Below are 27,763 nucleotides of genomic sequence, written 5' to 3'. Positions count from 1 at the left end.
TACACCCAGCGTAAACTTAAGCTAACAGGGTTAAAAAAATGTCCCTACTCCTACTACCGCATGTCCACACCTAGCCTACTCCTAGAACAAGCTGAACCAAAATTCACTTCTGATCGACCTAAACATCGGTTACCACTTCCGGTGTGTCTGTGCTTTTTCAACAACATGAAATGTAATTTCTTAAGGTCAAACTTATTGTCAAACTTACACCGGGGTGCCAGGTGTAACTCAAGTGTTCACATTGCAAAATACGCCTGGCAGAGGTTTCACCTAGCTTGCTACTAGTGAATTTGTCAGGGGTAAATAGTTAGCTTTATGCCTGGCGTAACGCTGATCAATCGTTCACACTGCCACTACTCCTGCCAGCGCCTACCACTACTCCTTCAATAGACCAAATTCCGCTGGGCGTACGTCCAACAAAGTGAACACTACTACTAAGAACTAAGCCAATTCGGGAATTGGAAGGGGATTATTATTGACTCTGTTTGGCTCAATCTGGATAATTTCATACAAAATAATGATGCAGATGAAGATAATAAAAAAGGGCTTTATGGATAATCCAAAGGGAGACCGAACATTGAGGTATCTACATTCTACAGAATAGTTGGTTTGTAGTACTGAAGCTTTGTCACATTATCTTAAAGAGTAACCCTATCAGGATTTTTTTAGTGTTATTCATCTCATCTTACCTGCAGTTGATAAATTTAATTGTCATCATCTGAGAAGAAGAAACATTTATTACATGTTCAATGTTCATTCATGTGGTTTAAGTTTTTTGAAAGAAAAGAAATGTGATAATTTTAAGCTTGAGAGTTGTCATCAAAGTGTTATTGAAGATAATACTGGTGAAACTAATAGCTTCCGGAATGCAGAATAATGCACTCAAAGTTTATTAAATATTTCTTAATTTTCATGGGCATGGCATGCTATTTGTATAAATTTAGGGAAACGTTAGGTTAGGTAACAGTGTTTCTAGGCCATTGTATACATATTTAATGTAGTTGTAAAAGTGTCAGGTGAACCTGCACTTAAAGGCCCATTCAGTGATTTGCTCATCCGGACGATCGTAAAAATCATCAAAATTCAGATTTTGGTACCTTTGTAATTGGCATAGATGTGCTAACATAGCCTGCTAGTGGTTCGGTCGAAAGCCGTGTATTTTAGACAAAATAAAGCATTTGCATGATTCTGGACTTTTGATACTGACAGTACAAAAGTCCGACTCGAGATCGAAAGAAGCTCACTCTCCACGCACCAACACGCGTTGTATTGTTTCTACTACTTATTACATCAGTAGCTACTATTTTAAACAAAATACACAATTTTAACTGTTTTTCATATTTGAATTGACCGTTAGTTTGCCTCGGTGACCTTTAACATGTTTAATTGCTTATTTTGTTTTCTACTACAAAAATTAAGCGCCTGTTTTAAATCAATTTAGACTCTACTTCCCCGTGTTAGAAACACTGGACTAGGAAGTTTTTCCAGTCGATTGGTGGCGACTGTACGAAAATCTCGATTTTCTCGAGTCGATCTGAGTTGAAGTAGAAAACCTTTCTAAAACTTCTGTTTTTGACTAATTTGTCGATGTATTCAGGGAAAAGTGGTTTAATGAAATTCTGTAGACTTATTCTTTATTTCTAAGCAACTCTGACAAATTTCCATTTTTTTTTAATGTTCCTGTGAAATCACTGAAAGGGCCTTTAAAATACCAAATAGAGAGATATGAAAAAATACAAACTCATTTGGCATTTGAATTTCTTGACGCTACTTACTTTGATTTCTCTTTTAGTCTGTGTGGTATAATTAAAACATGAGAAACAGAGTCAGATTTTTGCTGGAGAGAGACATTAAATATATCGTAACTGTGCAGGGCAATTTTTAAGTTTTTTGAAAGAAAAGAAATGTGATATTGTTGAGCTTGAGAGTTGTCATCAAAGTGTTATTGAAGATAATACTGGTGAAACTAATAGCTTCCGGAATGCAGAATAATGCACTCAAAGTTTATTAAATATTTCTTAATTTTCATGGGCATGGCATGCTATTTGTATAAATTTAGGGAAACGTTAGGTTAGGTAACAGTGTTTCTAGGCCATTGTATACATATTTAATGTAGTTGTAAAAGTGTCAGGTGAACCTGCACTTAAATTTACCAAATAGAGAGATATGAAAAAATACCAACTCATTTGGTTGGCATTTGAATTTCTTTTGTGTTGTGGTTTAAAAAATAACTTCAATGAAACAGATTGTGAGCAACCAATTGTAAAGAATTGATAAGTGATCAATAGATTCACAGTTATCCTTTGTTAGAATACATGTAGATTAAAAATAGGCTCCTCTCTTTGACACTGAACTACACATAACAAATCAATGTTTCTGTAAAAATCAGCTGGGTCAACTTCTACTGAAAAAAAAAGAATGACATTGCATGCATTGTGTGTGCATTGTATTTGTAACAACAAGCTACATTCAATCATGTATGGAAATTGCATAATATCAGTATGGTACTCGTTCATTTTGCCTTTTCTGTAGAATGTTGATAATAATTGGAATTAAAAATACATACACCAGTATTTGTTTCCATTTAAAGTTGTTTTTAATCACAGACCATAAAAAGAGCATCATTTATGATGTGTAATACTAATACGTTGTAATTTTACTGGTCAATTATTGAATGTGATAATGCGCCAGAGAGTGTGCATTTTTATAATGTTGCAAATTTTCTGCTTCATAGCTTTTCTCGGAATTTGTTATGAACATGTTTTCATAATTAACATAGTAAAAGTTAAGGGTTATTCATCCCACTCATTTATTAGCACACATATGCATATGTGTAATATTGCTCCCAGGATTTTTTAACGTCATAATATTTCGGTATTTTCAAATTACCGTACTGACACGAGTATAGTTCCACCTTCGAGTTAAGTCCCACCCCCAAGTTTTTTTGTTTTTGTTTTGTAGTGTCCCTGGACCTACAGCTATATGCTAGGATCATTCATGGTTGACTTACTAAAAAAAAAAAAAGAAAAAAAAACATTATTGTTTGTGTTTTAATATGAAAAGTGATAATTTGTAATCATGTCATACTCTATTAATGATTTCAAAATCCATTGAATTTGTATGCATTTTGATATCATAAATATAGTATGACATGAATACAAATGATCACTTTTCATATTAAAAACACAAGCAATCATGCAATTTTTTTAAAGTAAGTCAACCATGAATGATCCTAGCATTTGTTTTAAAAATTCGAGTATAGTCCCACCCCCCAATTTTGAAAAATGTTCACCTAAAAATGGGGTGGGACTATACTTGAGTCAGCACGGTACTGTGGCATTGACCTTGTTTACAGTTTACTTCTATGTCTACATTGTACTACCAGCAAATTTGTGTACCATACCATTTGACAGGGGGGTCATACCTTGGTGGCATTTCAGACCAAAATGTTAGTCAGATAGTAACTTAGTTAGTAACTTAGCAAGCTACAATGTAGTAACATACACTAAAGGCTGGTACCATTTCATGGTCCAGCAAAAACTTGCATGTGAGAGACAAACATTTTTTTGCCTTACACCTATTTTTTTTTTCAATTTCAAATATGTATTGTGCAAACCTGTGAATTATTTTTCTTGCAGCATTCAAGGTTATTTTTGCAACACCTCCTTAGGATAATTGATATTTTTTTACTTTTTTGAGAGTTGTTTTTAATGTTTTTAGCTTTTTCAAAATGTAAAATGTTCACTAATAATACATTTGTTCCATGTATTTCTCTCTTTTTCAGGTAATAGTTGAAAGATACTACAAAGAAACAACACTACCACTTCTAGACAAGACAAAATTTTTAGTACCACAGGAACTCACTATGAGTCAGTTTGTTACAATAATTAGGTAAGTCCAGAAGAACGACACCCTGCATAAATAAACAAATATGATCTGACGTCAGTGCTTTTATTTCATTTTTGTTGTGTCAAAATAATGCATGCAGCTTCTGGAAATTCCATATTTGATTGAAAGCAATCATGCATAGCATTTTTGGCTCTTTGCACTGGATATGTGTTCAAGCATAGCCAACATTGGTTAATATTTACTGTTAGTTTTGTTGGGGAATGTGGGACTTTGAAATTGTGGATCAGGCTCAGAAATCCGACACGAATCGGATTCGATTCGCGCAAAGATTCTCGTAAAACATCAACCGGGCGAATCCATATGGCAGTGAACAGAAAGAAAAAAATATGTACCCAGTTTGAGTCCCGGTTTGACTAATTATACTTCATTATTTAAGCAACTGAACCCCCAAAATGACAAATTATGGTATAATTTACTTAAATCATTAATAATTACTGATTTGAGAGGGCATTTTAACAGCAAAAACAGCCATCGGTTGCGTGCCGATGTTTCGTTCGCCAGAGCCGCCATCTTGGATGATTGATCCCGGGGTACTCAGTACAAATGACCATACGGGACGTGCACGCAAACATGGGTAGCATTTTCAGCCTTCTGGTATATCAATGACCCCTTTTTCAAAGCCTATTTTGGTATATGAATGGGTCCTTTTTTCAAAATTTTCTCAATTTTTTCGGAAAACAGCCCAATTTTTCCTTAATCTAGCCAAAATTTTCAAAATTTCCCCAAAATTTTGGGAAAATTTGTAAAAACTAAGACAATTTTGGATAAATTCGGCCGAAAATTTTGACTTTTGGTATATCAATGGGTCCAAATTTCTTGAAAAATTGGTATATTTATGGGTCTACTTCCAAAATCTCAGCGCACGTCCCTACCAAAACCAAACTTGAGTACCCCGGGATTGATCAGACTGTATGAGGGCATTATTTTTTTCAATCATTGTGCAGCGGGAGCGGGATGTAGATATGCGCGAATCAGGGATTCTCGCAAAATTCTCTTGCGAGAATCCGAATGGATTCGCCTGCACTGCCACAGATTTCTAGCCTGTGGATCTGTTTTGAAAAATTGTCTTGCTTGTAAAACTTTGGCTTAAGGGCTGGGGTATGAACGTTTGGACAGTATTTATTTTGGGACATTAGAGCACATCAGACATATCGAATTGCATTCTGAATACGAAGAATATCCTTCTGATATCAAATAATTTTGATTTTTTGAAATTAGCAATTTAATACACATTTTATGGCAAATCATTAAAATTGATATTTTTATATTTAACAGTACTCAAGTAAACTTTACAAATCTGATGATTTATACTTAAAGTGTATGTAGGTGGGATGAAAAGCCGACGATCAATTGAAAAATTTGACCTTTCGTATTGGAGATATGGATTTTTTTCCCCAAAACACCAAAAAACAAAAGGTCTTTTTTTGGAAAAAATCCATATCTTCAATATGAAAGGTCAAAATTTTCAATTGACCGTCGGCTTTTCCTCCCAGCTACATACACTTTAAGAATATATCATTAGATTTATATAATTTACTTGAGGACTGTTATATATCAAAAATTTGAAAAATATAAAATTTTTATAATTTGTCATAAAATTTGTATTATATTGTGATTTTCAAAAATGAAAATTATTTGATATCAGAAAGACATGCTTCAGTATTCAGAATGCAATCGATAGGTCTGAGGTGCTCTCATGTCCCTTAAAAAATACTAGATCCCTTAAACCCCCACTTTGTCATTTGTGAACATTTGTGTGCTTTTTGTGTGATTGTTCTCAAGTTAAGTTTCAATGATTAGATAGATTCCAGTAAATTGCAGCTCATACATATTGTAAGGCCACAAAAAAAGGTTTGTCTCAAAGCTCACGAGCGGTTTGAAAACAAATGCGAAATGCGATTTTTTTTTTTTTTTTTTTAATTCCCGACTTGGTATTTTTATGGTATTTTGAAAAAAAACCTGATTTTCACCGAATTTTTCCGGAAAAAACAAAAAACAAACAAACATTTTTGAAATAAAAAAAATTTCCGCATTTCTTTTTCTTCAAATTGCACCATTTTACAAACGCACACGCAAGCTTTGAGACAAACCTTTTTTTTGGCCTAATACATGTCATCATCACTAGGAGTCTAGATGAAAACCTTTCAAGAGCCAGATGGGAAATTCTTATAGAGATTTTGTTTTAAATATCCAGTAGCTAAAACCATTAGCCTGATAGAATTGAAAATATGAAGAGAGGATCAACTTGCATTTCCCTGTCTCCAAGGTCCACGTAAGCACGTCTTTCTTATATTACAACTTGAGAATAGAGGAGGATTTTTAAGTTCAGGTGGGAGTTGCCAGCAATTACATGGATGGTTATAACGAACAGAATGGCTATTATATTGATCAAAATACTTGGGCGTTATTTTCCGAGGGCCTTGTACATGACAGCGTGTGCATCAATTGGGCTTATCAGTTTGAAGGCAGCAATGTCTACCAAGGGTGAAAATAAGAAATGATGAACCAGGGGCTCCTTTTTACACAAAATGGCCCCTGGTTCATTTCATTCAACATGGAACCAGGGGCCACTTATAATCAACAAGTGGCCAATATTTGTTCTGGATAAGTTCATCATGCATTTATGGCTATGGAATTGAATTTTTGGGTATTGTGACCAAGGGCCAGTTTCTGTACAAAAGTGTCCCCTGGGCAGCTTAAATTTAGATGGGACCAGGGGCCATTTCAGGGTTTCTGGGGGCTAAACGGCTCCCATCTCCCACTTCTTTTCACCCTTGATGTCTACATGTATCCTTTTTTCTTGGGTGGGGTACGGTGTGGAGTGATGGATGGTTTTGTGATATTAGGCTGCTTCCTCAGAATACTAATATTTTTTTTCCAAAGAACAATGCATACCCAGGGCTGTCAACTCTCACGCATTGGCCGGGAGTCTCACGCATTGGGTCACTTTCTCACGGTCTCACGCCAAGGTAGTATAATCTCACGCCTAGGTAGTAAATCTCACGCAAAATGAGTAAAATCTCACGCATCGTCATGAATAATTTGTTACTCCTACCCCCGCTTTTCACTGTCTCGGCGCCGTGGCTCAAATAATCATGGTACAAAATGAACATTGGAGTCGGCAAATCCCGGTACGCCTCTGTCTCACGCCAAGCAATTCCAAAAAGTTGACAGCCCTGTGCATACCATTGAAAAGATCATAGTAATTTCATTTTGACGAAAGTTGCAATCAATTTGAATTTTGTGTTTGATTTAGATTCAAGTTGGATAAACTCAACAAAAATATTCTGTGTGTTTTACCATTTTGATTTTTAAACTTGTTTGGTCCATATATGCACAAAACAAGTTAGACCAGGTCTAACTTTAGACATGGTTTAACTACGGAGAAGGAACTTTTTGGTATTTTCATACCTTATTCTATAATATTGTAGATCATCCTGTTACGTACATGTAGCCTAATATTAGATAGATGCAGTTTAATTTTTGGACTTTACTAGCAGTAGCCTAGAGGAGAAAAAAATGGATCCCTCCCTAAGACTATTTAACAATTTATGATCTTGGCCAATAAGACCAGGTCTAAAGTTAGACATGGTCTATTCTGAGGATAATCATGAGGATAAAATTACACATCTATTGGTAGTGGGACTGTATACGGTACATGTAGCTTGCTATATTTACATTGTGACTACGTGAAGTTTTGCTTTTGAATTCAAAGTGTAAGCTAAAAGACATGTTTTAAATGTGTCAACACCAGCCTCTTAGATTGACCAAGATCATTGTTAAATAATCTTAAGTTGAAAAAGCATTTATTTGCAGTCTTGATGAAAACTAATACAAGTGAGATACAACAATGGAAGTGCATGGGTCATCATGGATCTTTTTTGTCGAGTCGTCTTAGGCTGTCAAAATTTCTGAATGATACACGATATGGGTAAATACTTTTTCTCGTTTAGACTTGGCTTAAGGCTACTTTGAATTTAGCATAGATGCTCTGGGTGAGAGAGAGAGAGAGGAAAATAAATTGTGTGGGAGGATTTGGAGGAGATGAAGGCATTATGTGGCAAAGACAGAGCTAAATGAAATGTTTCATTGCATTTCCTTAGGGTTGCCAAACTCGCGATTTGGTAGCCCAATTGGGCGACTTTTGAAGATTTTTCCCAGCGACTTTTGACAATTCCTATCCCATAGAAACCAATGGTTAAAAAAAATTGGGCAACTTTTCAACATTGGCTCCCACGACTTCCGATAGTTTCCTGCCCTATAGAAACCAATGGTAAAGAAAAAAAATTGGGTGACTTTTCGATTATTTGACCCGCATTTCGGGCTGAAATCTTTTGGCAAGCCTGCATTTCCTTAGTACCTTAGTAGATGGGAATCTTGTGTATATAGATAGCCTTTCATTGTCAAGTGGGTTTAAGGAAAAAGTGAAAGTCAATGAATAAGGCTTAACCGATAATCGGATATTGGACCAGCAGAAATTAAGTTAATGATTACCAATATAATGCTTCCTGTTTTCATGGTAAAAAAATGCAACAACAGCAGTGATGTTTTTAATGCAGAGTCTACAGCATCATCACAGGTTACAGTGTTTAGACTTGTGTTTGATAGAATTCATCATAATTAGCTGAAGGAACACTACATTGTAACGAAAATTATCACCACAATTAAGATGCAATAAAATATTGGATTAGATATTGGTTGATATGATAAAATCGATATCGGATTGTGGATATAGCAGTTAATCTGTAAATATAATAGCTTCATAATTCAATTTTTTAACCTACAGTGTACTTTGTGAAGTATAGTTATTTTCAGACAATTAATTTATCAGCCTTATCAATCTATTTCTTTGGGGTTGTACATTCAAGTTCACTTGAGGTATATGGCATTGTAATTTACAAGTTGTCTGTAAAATTGCAGAACAAATTGGTATTGCATGTTATTAGCAGATGATAGTATTGGAACTAATATTCTACCAGCTGCAGAGCTGTTAGAGAATAACTACATGTGCCAGTTAAGAGTATTATCTTTAAATATTAAATTTCATAACTGTAATAATTGATTGACATAAAAATAACTCTGCATAATAGAGAAAGCCCCTGGCACCAATTTTCTGTGGCCCATTCAATTTGCATTGTGGTTCTACAGTATGTGTTTGTAGAAAAAAAATATCACTGACATGCCTTATATAAGGTTACATGGTGAGATTGCTGTCTACTGAAGATAGCCAAAGTCATCACAAAAGAAATTACAGATAAAAAATCAAATATTGTGGCAAGTTGCCTATTGTTTTAGGGTTGGCTGGTAATTGTGGTAAATACAACCTGGAAAAGTGAGAAATACCAGGATATACTCATTAACCCTAACCTAGGCCCTCTCAACTGGTGGCGGTTGGAGTCAGCCGAAGTGGCGCACGAAGTGGCACCCGGTAATTGAAATATTTTTTTCACATAAATCTTGAACAAAAGGGGTGAAAATATCCCATCTGGGCCTTTAAAAAACCTTAAAATCCAGGAGCTTCTGGGGGCGCTGCCCCCTGGACCCCCAATAAGGCACCATTGAACCTTAAATACCCGCTATGCACAAGCGCTACTTCGCAAAGTCTTCCCTTGACATATTGGCACTTCATATGATCACTAAAATGTACCAGTTGGCACTTCAAATAAACTAGTTGAATTTTAAAGGCGCTTTATAAATATCTTTATGTATGTATGTATGTAAGGTCTGTCCTAACCCAACCAAAAGCTACAAAAGTCTACAGCACAAAGTGAGTACAATTAAGTATCCTACATGATCTGATTGCATACATGTAATCATCCGAACACACACATATAGCACAAAAGCCTTGGCCGGCTAAGGTACACACCTGTGGCTTGCTATCCCCTGTAGCTGCAATGGGTATGTGATTCAAAAACTCTTTTTTAATCTTCTTTCTTCCCTCATTCATTCCTTCTTTCCTTCCCTTTCGCCAAAAAGCCTCACAGTAATTGGTAGGCTACTTTTTGCGTGAAAAAATGCGAAATTGCCACAAAATACCACGAGGATAACTACTGTGCATGCATGATACCCACATGGGATGAAGTGCTATATGTGCTCAGGGAATCGCTGGCTGGGCCAATGAAACCATGTGGCTAGCGGTCGATGATCGTGTGCTTGGCATGCGAGGGTCTAAGGTTCGAATCCATGGGGTACCAAGTGACCTTTTTGTTCATCTTCTCTCCTTTTTCATTTTTTCTTAACTTTTGATAGCAAAAAGCAGTGTTCGGTGTTAGGATTAATACTATTATGTATCTTCTTGGTATATCAAACCTCATAGTTAAAATAATTATCTCGATTTAGTAAAATTACAGATTATTATGTGCCAATTATAAAGACTCTAAAATGAGGCATGATGGTAAGCATACATACACCCACACCTGTTTGCATTACGTATAGGCTACAGGACAACATATCAGAGTCACATTATTCATGTACATATTACATTTACATTACATTTAAAGGTAAGGTGGTCAGATATTTTTGTATTATGTTTTGTACATCACATTGAGGCCTGCACCGAAATAATCCAATTGCCAAATTTTGAGGTAAATGCCTAGTGCCACTAAGTACAAATATGTTTTTACAATGGCCCATATAATGGAATGGTATGTGTGGTATACCACATTTGGGGATCATGAGGCTATCACATAACATCTAAACAGAATATATTTTAGTCCTAAAATGTCACTCTTTTTATGAGAAAAACATGAACTTTTTGTGATGACAAAATCTCCATTTTAATAGGAAAAACTGGGGGGGGGGGGGAATGAGGCTGTCAATCAGGTCATCTTTTTAACGCCAACATAATTTCTAACATGATTGCAGTGAATCCAAATGCAATTTTTACACATTGTCGCTACCAAATTTAGTTTGGATCAAGTGTGTTATAAATTTATAATCATATTACACAGCTACCGGTACCATATGAATTATGAAAACCTACTATATAAGTAGGGCTTGACAGAAGATGGTCTGTTGGCCATATGTTGAAGTCATATTGGATGCTGCTTCACTCAGGGATCAACCTGGAATCAAACAACATGATGCCATTCAGTTTGCTTGATTTTAATGTGAAATTTGTGGTGTGTTTTTTTACTGAATTCAGGTTTAAAAAAAAAAAAAGGTTATTATTTTATGAATAATAACACAACCGAGCAGTCACAATTTGTATACAGTTTGTGACATGAATTTAGCAATTATGTTGAATACAACAGGTTGATCTGTTCAAGTCTTCATGGTAATTAGCCTCATCAAATTATTAAAGCTCTTCATAATTTATTTTTGAAAAGGGCTATTTCAGTAATAATAGAACAGTGAGAACAACCTGTATATTATTGTAAATGAGGTTACATGTGATGGATGGCTGTACAATTTTAATGGGTGATGATTTTATAGTAGGGATTATTAGTATTTTGTGTCATTTTCTTAGTATTATACCGATTAAAATGCAGTGGAGACACCAGGATTTGGGGGGGGGGGGGGGGAGAATCAACCAATTTTGCACATTATTATGTTTTGATGAATCCAAGTTGTGATAATATTGGATCCAAAACATAATAATGATAAAATTGGATGCTTTATGCCCAATATTTATTGGTCTCGCTATGAGTTGTAAAATATTGGACTCGACTACGTCTCGTCAATATTTTAAAACTCATAGCTCAACCAATAAATATGGGCGCAACCGATCCAATTTTATATCAAAATTGCAGCAAAAGTGGAAATTTGTGTGATATTTGGGGGCCTTTTTCTTGTATACAATCATTGCCTTTTAAACTAAGAAATAATAATTCTGAAGTGATTATAAATCTGTGAACTTTCTTCACTTCTTTGTGGGATTTTGGAAGTGTGGGGTGTACATTTGTGTGTAACTTGTAAGTAAATTATCACTATTTCAACTGCATGGATCACGCTTTTGAGAACTGAACCACAAATAAAATTAGCACCACACAAAATCTACAGCTTGCACTATCATTCCAAAGGTTCCTGATCCAATTAACTAAGATGCTACACAGAACCACTCTGCTGGCAAATTTCATCCAAAATTATACAATTTATTAAAGGGAATCTGTACCATAAACCAATCAATGGCTATATAGTTGCAGTAATAATAAAAACGACAAACAGTAAAAGTCCCAAGCTTATATACGTCCAAATAAAGGAGAAATCTGAATTCCTTCTGACGATCAGCGGTGAGTTTGCGATCCATGGTGGCTGCCATCTTGATAACCGATGTATTTTTTATTACGCTGTAACGGTACACCGAGTTTGATACCAGCGAAATCCGTGCCACAAGCCTCGTCCCTCGTGAACTTTGGTGACACGGGTTTAATACTACCAAAGTTCAGATTCAACATTCGTTCAAAAGAAAACACAACAATTTTACCCATAAAACTACAGAAAAACATAAAAAATGTATTTTAAGTAATATTTATGATCAACAATGTCTTTTGAGAACGAAAAGTAAAAACAGCACTAAAAACCAAAATTCGCTGTAGGGGACGCGAATGCCATACAGCAACACACGGTCGCCGTGGGACTGTGTGAAAGGTTACACTACCGCTTGTGGCAGAAAGGATTAGCAAGCAGCTATCATGGCGGCTCCTTGAATCGCAGAAAACGAAGGATTAAAAGTGCTTTTTCTTTGTTAGTTATATTCCGAAATTCATATAGAGCGTCTGGTATGTTTAATTTAGGGGTATATAACTATATTAGCCATTGATTAGTTTATGGTACAGATCCGAACATCCAGCGAAGAATCAACATATTGCGAGGCAATAAAGCAAAATGAGTCTGATGATGGGAAAGTTGTTTTCAAGATGCAACCACAACAAATGTGTAATATAAATCATTCACATCATGTAATTTTATCATTATGTAAAAGTCACATTTATTATAGCCAATATTCGGCTGGAGATCAGCCACTAGTTTTGGTTGATTGCATCACATATTATTGGTCAGTCATGTGTGTATTTTGTGAAGGAGACCCCTGATTTCATCTTGTCTGTGTCACTTTGAATCAGGCCCGTGACGTGAGGGGTGCGACCGCACCTCCCCAAATTTGCAAAAGTATACAAAAAGTCCCAAAAATTAAGAATTTGCGAGCGTAGCGAGCAAAAAAATAAGGTTTTTTAATGGTTTTTTGGTCAAAAAAGGTCCAAATTTTTGTGGAAAAGTCCAATTTTCCCAAAATCGCACCCCCCTTTGGAAAAAAGTCCACTTTTTCAAAATCAGCACCCCCCCCCCAAAAAAAATCCTGCGTGCGGGCCTGCTTTGAATATATTTGCTGTCTCATTGTGCACCAAGAGTTCAAAATTTGCTAAGGTTTGCAGCTAATAATAACATTTCCTTGACCATAATCATGTTTTTATCAGCTGTATGACATTTTCATTTTCCATTGTTAAAATATTGATTGACATGTAACCAAGTAAAAAGCAATTTTATAATAAAATTGCCATGGACAGTAGAACATAAATGCCAAGGATCATTATCGTTCACAGTCGGTCTCACTTTGATTATATGGCAATTCCTCGGAGATCAACCAAATCTATTTTGCAAACCTTTAATTGAGCATAACAAAAATGAAATATAATTTTGTTTAAATGAACGATATTTTTAGAAACAAAGTAATTACACTTGAGACGAGTGTGACGTTTGTTTATTTAGAAATGGTAGATTAGTTTGACTGCAGTGATGTAGTTCATGTTTTATGCAGCGATTGTGAAGACTTGTTTCAAACTAATAATATTATCTGACTTTATTAGTATCACAAAAGTACAACATTTCGGCAAAGATGATTTTAAGATACGCCAAATTGGATTGCACAATTTGATTCCCACAATGGCTTAAAGGTGAGGGATAAGTCGCTATAATCTCGGTAGTTATTTTCACCTCTCGGCTTAACGGTCAATTATTGTTTAAGGCACGCCAAAATTCACATGATTCTGGGTAAAAGCAGCATTTAACATTGCAAATATTCATATCCATTTGTCCCACCCCACTAAGATGCTTTCAAAATTTCATTGTGTGAGATAGTAACTTACTATAAAATCAGTACTAGAGTTTCCACAAACTAATCTCCATGATCTGACCTCATTTCTATTTTGCCCCTCTTTTTTATCTCTTGTTTATCCTATTGTATTAAGTCTTTTATGCTATTTTTATTTATGTAGAACAGTGGCGTAGTGTCATAGGGGCACAGGGGGCACGTGCCCCCAAATCGGTCTGAAATTTTAAAAAATCCAATAGGAAAATGGCCGAAAAAGGGCTTGTGCCCCCCAATCAGACCCGGTGCCCCCCAATCATGGTCGGGTGCCCCCAATATGATGACCCATGCTACGCCACTGATGTAGAACTTTATATGCTATTGCCTCTCTAAAGTGCTCTCTACTGTCTATGATTTGATACCAGAATATTGAATAATATGCAATCATAAAGTGCTTTTTATTGTCATTATTATGTATGACGTCATTGCAAGCAGTACTTAGATCATTTAGAAAAAGATATAGGTACCGTATGAAAAAGAAGTTCCAGAAGAGATTATATTTTTGAATTTTGTAGCTAATTTTGGAGTTGCCTTCTTGTTTAGAAAGCTTTGTTATGAAAACAGTATGAACAGATGCGCTGGAGTTAATGCTCAGAGAAACTTGATGGTATGAAAAATTCATAAAAATATTTTTCATCCTCAGAGTTGTAGATTTTGACACCCCAAAAGATTTATTCTCATGAAAGGTTAATTGACAGGCAATGATTGCGCAACATGTAAGAACCAAAGTATTTAAAATACTCAATCAGGGATGAAAATTTAATCCTCCTTTTTCCGGAATTCCAAAGTATATTAAATTTAAGTTGCGCTAAGTTACAGTCCTGTCATATTTGTCAGTTTACGCTATTGCTCTTCAAATGTTATTATTACCCAAATTTCAAAGAGAGTGCCTGCGACGCCAAAGGCCGGTTATCAATCCATGAAAATGTTACCGGAGCACTTCCGTACCTACTACTGCTAACCGGTGAAGATGCCAAGTAATTCATATCCTTGTTGAGACATATGAGGTACTGTTTCAACATCCGAAATGCAAGTTGAATTGAAAATGAATGGGCTTGCGACACAATATAATGTGCGCTGTTATTGTGTTTATAACAAGAAGCCAGTAAAGCCTGCTATTTTGTTACGAATCGCTTGATGCAATTGTTAAAAGTGGAACTCCTCGAGGGAATTACATCAACATTACATGTTCGCTCCTAAAACTCTTCATTGTAAGGTCTACCAACTTTTCACTGATTTAATGAAGTGGATTTGAAATCAATGTGCAGTCCTGGTGAATTTGTAAGAGAATCATAATGGATGTGTTCTGAGTACTAATATTCAGGTTAAGCTCTTACATTGAACTTGTACATACATGAATTGCTTCAGTGTTTTAATGACAAAAATTTACATCGTTGCCCATGTTTCAAACTGATGAAAACGTGATGTAATGTTTATCATTGTCAGCAAATGCAATGTGCTTGAGCTTGCCCTATAGCATAGACTGTACGAATACGAATAGGGTCTAACCAGTGATATCGTTCCGTATTACATGAACAAACAGGGGCATCTATATGTAATAAATATTTTACACAATTATTACTGCTTAAAAAGATTATGGTCATTACCCGGGGGCACATCAAAAATTTTGGTAGCATACATGTTCCCCCGGAATTTTTAAGGTGGTGGGTCTTTGGGAGCTGACGACGTACCGGTAAGGGTCTTTTGGAGCTGCGAACCGGGCTGCGAACAAGTAAAATGGGGACTTTTGGAGCTGCGAACAGTCAAAATCAATAGTCTTTCTTGGCTTTTTGGTTGAAAATCACCTGAAAAAACCAGAGATATGAGGAACAAGCAATTTTGGGGTCTTTTAGAGCTGAAATTATCAAAATCAGGAGTCTCCTTCGGAGCTCTATTTTGGTCAAATATAGGGTCATTCGGAGCTGCGAAATCCAAAAAGGGGGCCCTTTCTGGGGGAACATACCCATATGGTCATTTGTGTTAAGTGCCCCCCTGGGGGTCATTAACCATCATGATGATGTTATGCATGGTTCATGTTCAAAGAATTGTGATAGTTGGATCATTGCTTGTATTAGTATGCATCAGTAGAGCTTGCAGTAGCCGCTCTAGTTGAATTTAATAAAAGAAACATGAATTCTGTTTGCTCCGCTGCTTTGTTAAAAATACGATTATCGCAAAATACATTTTTGAGACCTGAACCATGATCAAAATGATTGCTACACAAAGTCTACTACATGTCAGGTGTACTTTTATTGCAAACAGTGCATGGTCCAATCAATAAGAAGTTATGTAACCACTTTCCTGGCAAATAGTGAAGTATACTTTTGTAAATAATGCAAACATTACTTTCATTTTGAAATTAATTTGCAGTGAAATCCAACAGGTGTTTTCCAGAGCAGATGACGTCAGAAATTGATGATACATTTTCATTCAGTATGCATACAAAGTGCCATTCATATAAATTAAATATGTTGTCATAATTTGCAATACAGATTTATTGAATGCTATATTGTAGGGTGGGTTTTATTTGCTTAATTACATAAAACCTTTTGTTAGCTTTCTGTTTCAATTTATCCTCCAATTGCATCATATTCATATGATTACAAGAGGTGATTAATATTGTAGAGTTGTGGAAAGCGGAGTTTGGAGTCATTGGAGTTGTGTCATGATATTTCTAAATCATCTTTAGCTACATACAAACTTACAAAGCAAATAAGTTATACTATTTCTATGAGTAAGCAGTCGGTTATCGCAGTACCGGTGCAGCTGACCACCCATACAAGGACGGCCTATCTACGTATGCAAAGAAAGTTGAAGCGAAAGTAAGGATACAAATGTATCCTGTTTATTTGTGTCCTGCTTCAGTTAGGAAATATAAAGAAATGAACATTAAACTTAATACCACACCATGATGCAATTAAGCAAAATAAGCCAATAAGATTGTTTATTAAAATTTAATCATCTATTTCATGATTTAAAAATTTTGCAAAGACAATAGAGAACAGAGGAAATGGAATATTTGTTCTGACTCTAATTGGAAATCTAATCAATTTGATGACATTGATATGACGCAGTGACAATTTCAGGGAAAAAGGTCAATTTTTTAGTATTTTTAACGAAAAAAAAGAGCCGATGCAGTATTGAAAAAAAAAATAGAATTAGGATCAAGGTCAAAAATCACTTAAATCCTAAATTAATACATTTTAGTATTTTGAACAACTGGTAAAATGAAATTTCTCAATGAGCAAAAAGGTTTTTTGGTTCATTACTAAAATGAAATACCCATTAATTTGAACAGATTTACACATGTTCATATGACATTTTAAATCATATGACTTGATACTGTGGTTATTTCAAAATATCTTGACCACAGTTTATAGCATGATGACAATATTGACATCATCTTTTTGGCTGATAAAACCACTGGTTGCTATCATACTGGGTTCTGCACCAGGTACTGGCGTCATCATACGTGTGTGATGTGATGTCATTGTACTAGTCACCAGGTAATTGCCCTTGCCTCTAGGAACAATAGGAAACTTAATTGCCCTCATTGTTTTCCTGTTTAAACAAAGTGTCATGTAGTGGTCTGATGTCTAGGTAAACTAGTGGGTTGACTTCTTACATAATATGCAGAGATTGCTCTCTTGATGAGCATTTAGCAAGAATGTTGATCTTTTTGAACTTTCCTTTGATATGAGGTAGTGATGCTTGGGAGATGGGGTGGAGGCAAGTGGGTGGAGGCAAGGGTAGATGCAGGAGCTGGGAGCATGCCTCTCCTACTCTTAGGAGTGGTCCCTTTCTAATACCTGGATCTACCCCAGTGTGGTGGTGGTGGGGGTATACCTACTGATGGAGATTATATTTGTGGAGGATGCCTGAGCAGGAGTACCTTGAACTAAAACACTTGTTTATTTTTGTTTTAATTGCAATGTATTTGGTAAAATGGAGACTTTGATGTTGTGTGATGTAATACAATCTTTGCGATCAACAGGGTGATAAATCAATGCATACATGTCCAACAGCAAAACGTGGGATGAAGGGGTGTATAGTGAGGGAGGGGATGTGTCGTGAGTGGGAGGGCGACTCTGGTTCGCCCGCCTGGGATTTGACAATAGTATTTGAACTATATTAGCCCGTATATTAGGAGGCTAGAAGCTCAAGCTGACTTCTGTTGCCCTTTTACTCATAGAGTAGATGCATGTGATGAAATTCGCTCATGCACATACCGTATTTTCTCAAATAGTCGCCACCCTCAAATAAATGCCCCCACCACTTTTTTCAACCAAGATGTTTCAAAAATGCCGATATTTCCATGCTATCTTGTGTAGTAAGCTTACCAAGTTGCTCACATGGTCGATAATACAACTTTTTGCCCAAAATATTTGCAGTGAGGCAAAATTGGGCATTTTGAAAAAAGGACCCATCCATATACTAAAATTGGCCTAGATTATACCAAAAGACTGAAAATGGCACGTCTCGTACAGTCACTCTCCTTATACACATCATTGAAATAGGCCTAAATATATCAAAATTTTTCAATTGCCCCATTTACAAACCAACACAAAAACCACCACTACCGTTTACAATTCATGAAAGGCGAGTGACTGACCGCTACATTGTAGTAAATATAATAATTTACATTGGTCTGGGCCGAGTGTGACCCTAAGCCTAAGGATTAGCATACAGAGCTAGCCAATCCACATCTAAGTCTCATGATACAGATTGGATTATGTGGAGACTTCCTGAAGGCTGTATACTATATGCTCTCTTCCTACAGGTGGCTCAGGAGTTGTCATCAGACAGGTGCTTGCTTCAAGCTCCTGATTGATTGATATCAATAATTAGTTACTTGTAAACAAGAGCTTTCTATTTACCCCATTCTCTGAACTCTGTATATCCACAGGTAGGCATGATTGTGCATGAACAATATGATGCAATTTTTGACCCTTCAACAATACCCGTTTTTTCATTAAAACACAAACCATATTTTAAAGATAATCCTTATCAGTTACTTTATTTAAACCATGATACACTGCGCATGCATGGATCCCACATGATGCCATAACACAATCACCCGAAGTGCTATATGCACACCGAATCCCACGCAAAACCCTTGTGGCTGCTGGTCGGTGATCGTGTCCTTCGCACACTAGGAGTCTTAAGGTTCAAATCCTGGGTATACCAAGTGACTTCTTTGTTCATCTTCTCTCCTTTTTCGTTTCTTCTTTAACCTCTGATAGCAAAAGCAGTTTTCAGCGTAAGGGTTAATATGCAACTCAAATAACATTACTTGACTTCTTTAGTATAGGTGACCCCGGAGTGACGTCACAAGTCGTTGACCTCCGTTGACAACAAAACCGGTTCAGAAGTCAAATTTGTAGTTTTCTGTGGTTTGTCCCTTTTGAAATCGGCCAAAATACTACCATTTCTATAACTTCTCAACATGGGGCCTCCAGCCAACAACAAAAATAAAGACTCTCCTCTACATGTTCATGTGTTCAGCTTCACATAAAATGCAATTTTTGCCAAGTATTTAACCTTTATTTTACCAAAATCGGCCGAGAAATTTGCTCGATTCGAGGTCAAAACAGAATGTAAACAACCAAATGAGCTCTGCTACAAGTCTTCAAGTAGTCGCTCAGCTGCACGATCTATTGTGGGTTGAAAAGCGTAAGTGTAGCCGACTGTAGCGTCATGTAAACTAAGTACCCGGATGACCGGGGTGACCTATACTATAGTGTTTAAATAATTTTTCTGATGATATTCTTTGAACATGCAAATTATACAGTGATCAGAGAAATTGTTGACATCAAGATTCAATATGTGACGTGTCATGTCAAAAGGAGACACTTTTGGGCAGGATCGTAAATGGAGAAATAGCCAAAAATAGCGGGGTGATTTTTTCACAATTTGAGTTTGTTGCGAATTTGTGAAGTTATTAATGTTTACAATATTGTCTGATAGTTTCAGACCAGAATATAACTGGCATCTTGTATTTTTTGAGACATTTTTCAAGGTAATTCCTACTCTCAACATTGTCAATAATATTTTAAAAGGCCGATATCTCAATTTCTATTTTTATAATACCATAACTTACAACTCAATATCTTTGCTTAGGGATGTCCGATTTCATTGGGGAAAACGGCGTTGTGGAGCAAAATATCTCTATATTTAAGATATGTAAAAACTTCAAAATTGATTACCTGCCCAAAAGTGTCTCCTGTTGACATGACATGTCACATATATGCATAGATCTACTGTCTATGATATATGTCACTTCAATATTGTTTATTTTTGTGACAATTTGTGAATGTATTAATTGAAGCTTCCCTAAAATCACTCTGCACATTGGCCTTACTTTTGAGACCATAAAGCCTTTCATAATAACAGTGTTTGGAATATCCTTCGGTTAAGAATGGTGATAGCTATTTATATTTCACAGAGATTATAATTTTAAAATGTGTCACATCTTTCGGCTGATGCAACAAGTTTCTTTTAAAATCATGTCAGGACAGGGATTAAATTTCACAGGAATAATTAAGTTCAAGCCGTAAGGTGTAAGTCATTATGTGCATATTGTTACTACAGTAAGCCAAAAAATTAAGGTACCAGTTAAGTTCACCCCATGTATATCCTAAACAAAGACAGATATGTCATAATTGGAATCAGCAGCCATTAGCTGCATTTTTTAGCTCAAATTTAAGACCTCATTGGTTGAAATTGCTCAAGAAATAAAGACATGGCGATCCAAAAACCCAAGGTAGTTGCCAATTTAAAAGTTGCTGTTTACTCCATTGCATGCCGTATTGATTTGTACACAAAGCGTTAACAAACAAGAGACAAGCGCCGTGCTTCCATTGACTAGCACATTGAAACTAGCGTCATACTTTCATTGATTAGAACACAAAAGTGCAACTTTTGATTTTGTTTCTTCATTAGGTTTTAGATCACCGTTTCTTTAATTCTCAACCAATTTCAACAAATAACATCTTAAATCGGAGCTAAAGAAAACCGGTATTTGCTGCTTGTTTTAATTTAGACATATTTGTCTTTATTTGAGATATACAGGTACCTTAATTCTTTGGCTTACTGTATTTGAACTGCATCTTTTTTTTATGACTAATACCCTGTTTGTCTTGTTCCAACAACATAAAAATACCATGTGATACTAATGCACTCATTTTTGTGTGTCGTCTTAATTGCAGGAATCGAATGCAGCTTAATGCAACGCAAGCCTTCTACTTGATAGTTAACAACAAAAGTCTAGCAAGTATGTCCACAACGTTATCAGAAGTATACAGAGACGAGAAAGACGAAGATGGCTTCCTCTACATGGTCTACGCATCCCAAGAAATGTTTGGTTGATGTACAGAACCCGGGGGACTATTGCAAGGGGGCAGGGCTATGCAAGGGGCGGAACTCAACGGGATTGCATCGTCGATAAAGCAAATTTTGATGTCAAGCTTACAAACTCTATAGCACAGTCTGGTATTGTGCTGCTGTGGTAGTCTTGTCACCCGAATTCACGTACTTAACAGCGTTATTGTCGTGGTAGTTCCAATTCAGTGCATATTTGTGTAAATAGAGACTGAAATTTATTGTATATATGTATAATTGGAAAAGAAAATATTGTGGTTATATTATGTCACATCCAAGGGCAAGTCTATTGTTGTAATGCTATTGGTGTCTACATGTAAACCTATATAGCAACCTGTTTATTATGTAGAACATTCGTCTATTAGTAACAGGTTGTCAGAACTAAATGCAACAAAGAATAATGCTGATCTTCCTGAGCATTAATCTTGATAATTAGCACTAAGGCCTAAAAAAAAAAGGTTTGTCCCAAAGCTTGCGTGTGCATTTGTAAAATCGCGCAATTTGGAAAAAAGAAATGCAGAATTTTTTTTATTTCAAAAAAAAGTTTTTTATAGTTTTTCCGGAAAAATTCGGTAAAATCAGATGTTTTTTCTCAAAATACCATAAAAATACCAAGTCGGGAATAAAAATTTAAAAAAAAAAAAAAATCAAATTTTGCATTTGTTTTCAAACCACTTGTGAGCTTTGAGACAAACCTTTTTTTTGGGGGGGGGGGGCTAAGCAATCCAGTGTTTATTGCCAAATTCCTGAATTGAATGTCATCCAAATGTAGGATTATACACCTGTGAACTTGTCATGTGTTTTATCATTGTTGGATAGAATGTGATATTACATCATTTAATATGCTTTATCTCTTCCTGTTTACTGATGGATCAATTGGATATATCATAGGTGTGCTACAAATACTGCCTTAATGCCTCACGGACTGCCAAAACATAGCCTCAAGAAAGCGTCCATATGGAGTGAAAGAACAGAAATAATCCAAGGATTGGAATCAAGGAAAAAGGGCTGAATGGTTGCTACTGCCAATACTGCGATGGAGATGATTTGCATACTAAATATGGAGATGCCAACAAGGAAAGTGTCAATGAAAGTCAGATAACAACATTCACGTAGTTTTTGTCAAATATTTGTATTTATTTCCTGTATTTTAGATGTGTAATGGATTATTTAAAAAAGCCAAAAATCTTCCTTTGTAATGTAAAATTCACACACCACAGATCAGGTTGAAATTGAGTGGTAAATGAATAGAGCCCTTAATGGAATGCTCCATTGTATTAATTATTGAAAACCTCTGTGCCATTTAGCACATTTCATTCTTTTAAATGTTTTGCCTCAAATGCATGACTGGAAAGAGATTTTATATGTGGCATTTACTTTCCACTTAAAACATTCCATGAACTTATGTGTATTTTGCACCCTTCCAAGTTTTGTACTGTATTAATGTAGGTGGCTGGTTTTAAGGAAAGCATGTTATTGGTGTATTTTCAAAAAACTTATCAAAAAGTACTAACTTTATGCTCTTTATTCAGAAATAATTATGTTGTCTCACGTCGTCTTTGTTAAAAATATGACTCACTAGATTCATTAGGCATAGATTACAGGGCCGTAACAAGCAGGGCGGCCGGGGATGCCATGGTCACCCCACTTTTTGAGCAATTTGTTATGTTTTTCTTTATTTCTTTATTTTAATTATGGCATATATTTGTATTTTGGCCGCCCCACATTTGTGATGGCCGCCCCACATTTTTCAACCTTGCTACGGCCCTGATAGATTATAGAACTATAGAATATAGTCTATGCATCAGGTTTCTTGGTAGACAATAATATCATTAGATTTCTTTTGAATAAAACCAACATTTTGATGGTTTACATAATGGTTTTGCCAGGTGGTAAGAATCAACAATCATCATTCTGACGATACCAATTGTCTATGAACTGTCAAATCTTACGTCAAATTTTGGTTTTGCTCAAAATAAAATCTTTTGATAAAATTCTGACTGTCATCAATTTAAGAATATTATTTTGATATTGCGCCATATGTTTATATTTACTATATCTTATCAGGTTTAGCATGACCGAGCACGGTAAAGTCCACTGACATTATAGTCTCCATATCTTTGTGAGTCTAAACCATCTGGCAATTTAAGAGAAATTGGGTGATTAGTTTATTGACAAATTAGCCTGTTGGGGTCAAAGTTGAATTTTACTGCTGTGTATAGCCAAATGACTGTGGTAAGTTGTAATGTTTTGACAGTACTGGACATATGAAATGTCAACTGATAGAGAGTCTTTAAAAATATTGTTTGATTGTATCCTGATAGGCTACATGCTTGCAAATTCCCTAACACTTTCTATCTTTCATAGCCTTGAAATTGTAATTTCTTTTTTGGAACAGTACTACTCCTATGAGTTAAGAATCAATAAACCCATTCTATTAAATTGTATAAAATTGGTTTTCAACAATACATTATTGTTCCATATGCTGCCATATCAGCCAATCACAAGCTCATAATGTCATCATATTAATTGATAAACACATCTCTAATAATAAACCTAATTTTTTTTATAGCTTCATAACGTTATAAAAATGTATTTGCACAAGCCAAGTATAACACGCAATATCAGGAGTTGATGATCAAAGTACACTTTGTTATCTGTCTTTTTTTGGTTTCTGGTGATTTGGGAACCATTATGATCATATTATAGGTGTCATTCTGACTATCAAATAAGTTGTTATCATCCCTTCAGCAGCTATTAATTGAGATATGATATAATTAGATTACTAAGGCAAATTTAATTCTTTGTTGTTGTTGATATCTTTAATGCAATGTCAAAAGCTTAACTTGCCAAATCAAAATTCGAGTCATGGGTACAGGCTTAAAATTTCCCTGGAAAATAAGCCACATTTCTCACAAAAGTAGCAATATATTATCCACAATTATGTATTTCTTGATTTGGGGAAGAAATTTTTTATTCCAGATGGCAAAATTTCATTCCAAATACCAACATTTTTGTGGAAGGAGCTTCCCAATTTCCACATTTGTTTCTAGGCAAGCATGGGTAGTATAATTATGTTTTAAATTGAGAAGGTTGAAATTAGAAGCATGAATACTGTGTTGGTAGCAACAAAATATTTTCAAATTCAAACCTTGAGATACCTAATATTTTATTTGCTCAACAAGAGAGAGAGAGAGCATCAACTGACAATGAAACTTTAATCATTGTCTGATTCTCAAATGTAACAATTTGCCTGTGACTTGCAGATTGTGACAAAGAAGTGTTTGACAGCGTTGTGAATAATGAATGGTTTTCATTCCCTTTTTGTCTGCGGTGATCTATTTTGCGCAATGATTGCTGTGAACAAGTACATGGTAAACAGGAAAGTACTGGGGTGATAACTTGTTCAATTGTCTGTCAGAAATGCTAACCACAGGTCAATCAATATTCAATATTTAGTCATACTTAGTCCAGTTCATCGCTCCCACCCAGGCATTTTAAATATCGAGGTGTCCTGTGTTCTATTGTTTTCATTCAAGTTCAACTTGAGTTTAGTACTAGAAAAACATTGTAATGAGATTGGCTGCTCCAGATAAATTCATATGGCCCCTGGAAAGCTCTGCAATTGAGGTACAGTCAGTTGCTGTATTTGTTGGAAAGAAGTCACATATAGCTGGAATGTTTTCAACTCATCCTCTTTTAGTATGGTGAAATGCTGCAACTGGAAAACTGTTGTTAACCATGTTGGGATTTTGTTCTTGTCTTTTCCAAAAACAATAAGCTTTCCATGGGTGCATGTAATTCATGTGGATGAGTCAACTGGTTTTGGAAGATGATGAGGTTACCTCTCCTTCATAAGGGAACAAACCAAAAGTTGATGACATCCTTTTGTTAGGGTGGGGGGGGGGGGTCAAGAAGTCAGATTAGTTAACTAGTTAAAATATCAGATAAAGATGATCTTTCGGGTTGAAATTTTCAACATTAACGAAATCACTTTAGTTTATAGGACATCATCAAATTTTTGGTTTGTTCCTTTGAAATTATTTGTAAAATAGTCTAAACTTTCAGTAGTCAATATGCTTGTGAAATCTCTAGGGATTTTCTTCCATGAATAAATCTTCATAGCACTTATTTGGGCCTGAGACTAATCCAAAATGTATCTGTGGCGCAACCCGAATTTCTACCTACCCTAATTTGATGTAATGCGATAATTAGGCCAAGTAAATCCAGACAGTGTCTGTATGGTAAGTTAATGAATATTCATGAGCCCTTTGCAGCCATATTAACTAAGTTAAGAGCAACTTGGATTGCTCTTATAGCACCTTAGATGATTTCAAAACAAACACTTCTGAAGTGACATGATGGCTTGGGCAGACTACAGGATTGTATTTCTTGAGGTTATGTCCACAGCAGCTGAAAGGTCCATCCCACCATACTTTGCAGTACCATAATATGATTGCATGTGCCATAGGAAAGTGTACACAAAATGTTTCACTTCATTACTCGCTTGAACTCGCTTGTTTGAAAAAACTTGACCGCTTTAAGTATTGCAAAACTATCCATAGCTCTCAATACTTTAAGCGGCTCTTACTTATTTTTGTATACATTTGTTCTATGGAGCAAGCACATAAGCTGCAATGCATGATGGGATACTCCCTTCAACTGCTGTGGGTAATGTCTGATAGATGGGGGTAATTTACATTCAGCTTAAAAGGATTCTTGAATGTTACGCTTTACTTCTCACCATATGGAGTATTCCTATAATGCAATCCTCTTGTGTAAAGCTTATCAAATATAATTCATCTGTAAAATAGAATTGATATGAAATGAGTTTTCAAAAGTATTGTGTTCTTTGTGGTTTATAATACGTGAGATACTATGTATTGCCAAATCAATAATGGGTATATTCATTGCACTGCGTGTTTAGTAAGTCAGTCTGGGGTTGCATGTTGTGAAGATTAAGGAAAAAATTGGTTATGTGTGTCAAAGCTTGCTGCAAGTTATATAGCCGAGAGTTGCAATCAATTGAAATGGGCTGAATTCAGCGTGGGCAGTGCTAGGAGCTGTTTCAAAGCTATTAGATTATCATTTCACGTGCAAAATATTTCACTGTATTTATCTTGTTTATTTCTCGAAATTGATGGTTTAGATGTTTTGATTTATATGTTTTTTTTATATGTTTTTTGGCAGTGTTGCTTATAGCTCATTACTTAAGGCTAATTAATTTATATCCAGGTTCTTAATGAGGTAACAAGATAAGATAGAAAAAAATACTGTAAGCTAGATTTTGTGTCTCGCTGCATGTTTTGACACCTGTTACGTAAGCAGGTTGTCACAGCTTGCTCAAAATCTGAACTCATCCTCAAAAGGCCTTTATTTTTCTAAATTCATGTATAGACACTTTCATCAGGTAGTAATACTGTAAAAGTAGAAATTTTCGCAAGGTTTTTATTTTCGCGAATTTCGTGAGTGGACATAAAATTGCGAAAACAAAAACTCGCGAAAATAACATTTTGCATTTGGTTTCTGTTGTATCAATATCAAAACCGCGAAATTTTATTATCGCGCAATTAACAAAATCTTCAAAATGGCGAAAATATTGACTTTTACAGTATATGCTGTGTCGGCATGTTTGGGAAGAGGAATAGAATATGCTAAAAATGTATAAGAAAACGTTTAAGGACAGTAAAAAACAGCAAACACATCAGCACGTACTTGAGATACTCTGAAGAAGGTTTACTTTTATCTACCTTAAAATAGAATAATGGGAAAATAACAAGATTTTAAGAGTTTCTATCTTGTGTATTTAGCAAAGAATTGTGTACACTAAAAACACTTTGGGACTGTATGTCGAGCAAGTACGATGACGACGACAGCGCGACTGTCAACAACTCAACTGCAACTAGTTTGGAACATGCTGAAGGCTGTTATCTTCTGCTACATGCACACTGGTTATCAAGATACTCTTATTATATCAGGGTAACCATTACTTAATTAGCAAATGGTGTGACCAGGTGTATACGTGCCATTGTCATGCAGTCTCCCCTTTCTTTATTTTTTGATTGCATCTTGGTGAGGATGATGCGACAGGTGTTGCATACATATTACAGCAAGCCAAGAAGCCGATAAGTTTCTGTAGAGTTGAATTGGAAGGCGGACTAATGAAAATAAAATGATAGCTGCCACTTGTGAGATAAGTGTTGAATACATAATAGCTAGCTTAGAAACCAATAGCTAGAGTGATTTGGAAATGGAAAGAAGAAAAGGATGATTCAGTTTCAAGATAAATAGCTGCCATATGAATTCATGAATATATCAATTATTTATTTCTCCAAATATTTTCCAGTTAAGTTTGTTGTTCATAGTGGCAGATTTACATAGGATGATCGT

At 35.6% G+C, this 27,763-nt stretch overlaps 1 protein-coding gene across 1 annotated transcript in view; it reads left to right on the top strand.

The window, feature by feature from the left end:
- Positions 1-21,822, top strand: part of LOC140153428 (microtubule-associated protein 1 light chain 3 gamma-like) — a 52,283-nt gene extending 30,461 nt beyond the window's left edge. The window contains exons 3-4 of the mRNA XM_072176181.1: positions 3,785-3,891; positions 21,202-21,822. Coding sequence (XP_072032282.1) covers positions 3,785-3,891; positions 21,202-21,361 — 267 coding nt within the window. The 3' untranslated portion in view covers positions 21,362-21,822. The remainder of the gene's footprint in view (positions 1-3,784; positions 3,892-21,201) is intronic.
- Positions 21,823-27,763: the final 5,941 nt, after the last annotated feature.

This window comes from Amphiura filiformis, chromosome 5 (genome assembly GCF_039555335.1).
Source record: "Amphiura filiformis chromosome 5, Afil_fr2py, whole genome shotgun sequence".
Lineage (NCBI taxonomy): Eukaryota > Metazoa > Echinodermata > Ophiuroidea > Amphilepidida > Amphiuridae > Amphiura > Amphiura filiformis.
Note: the sequence above shows the minus strand (reverse complement) of the source record. Positions and strands in the feature narration are given on the sequence as shown.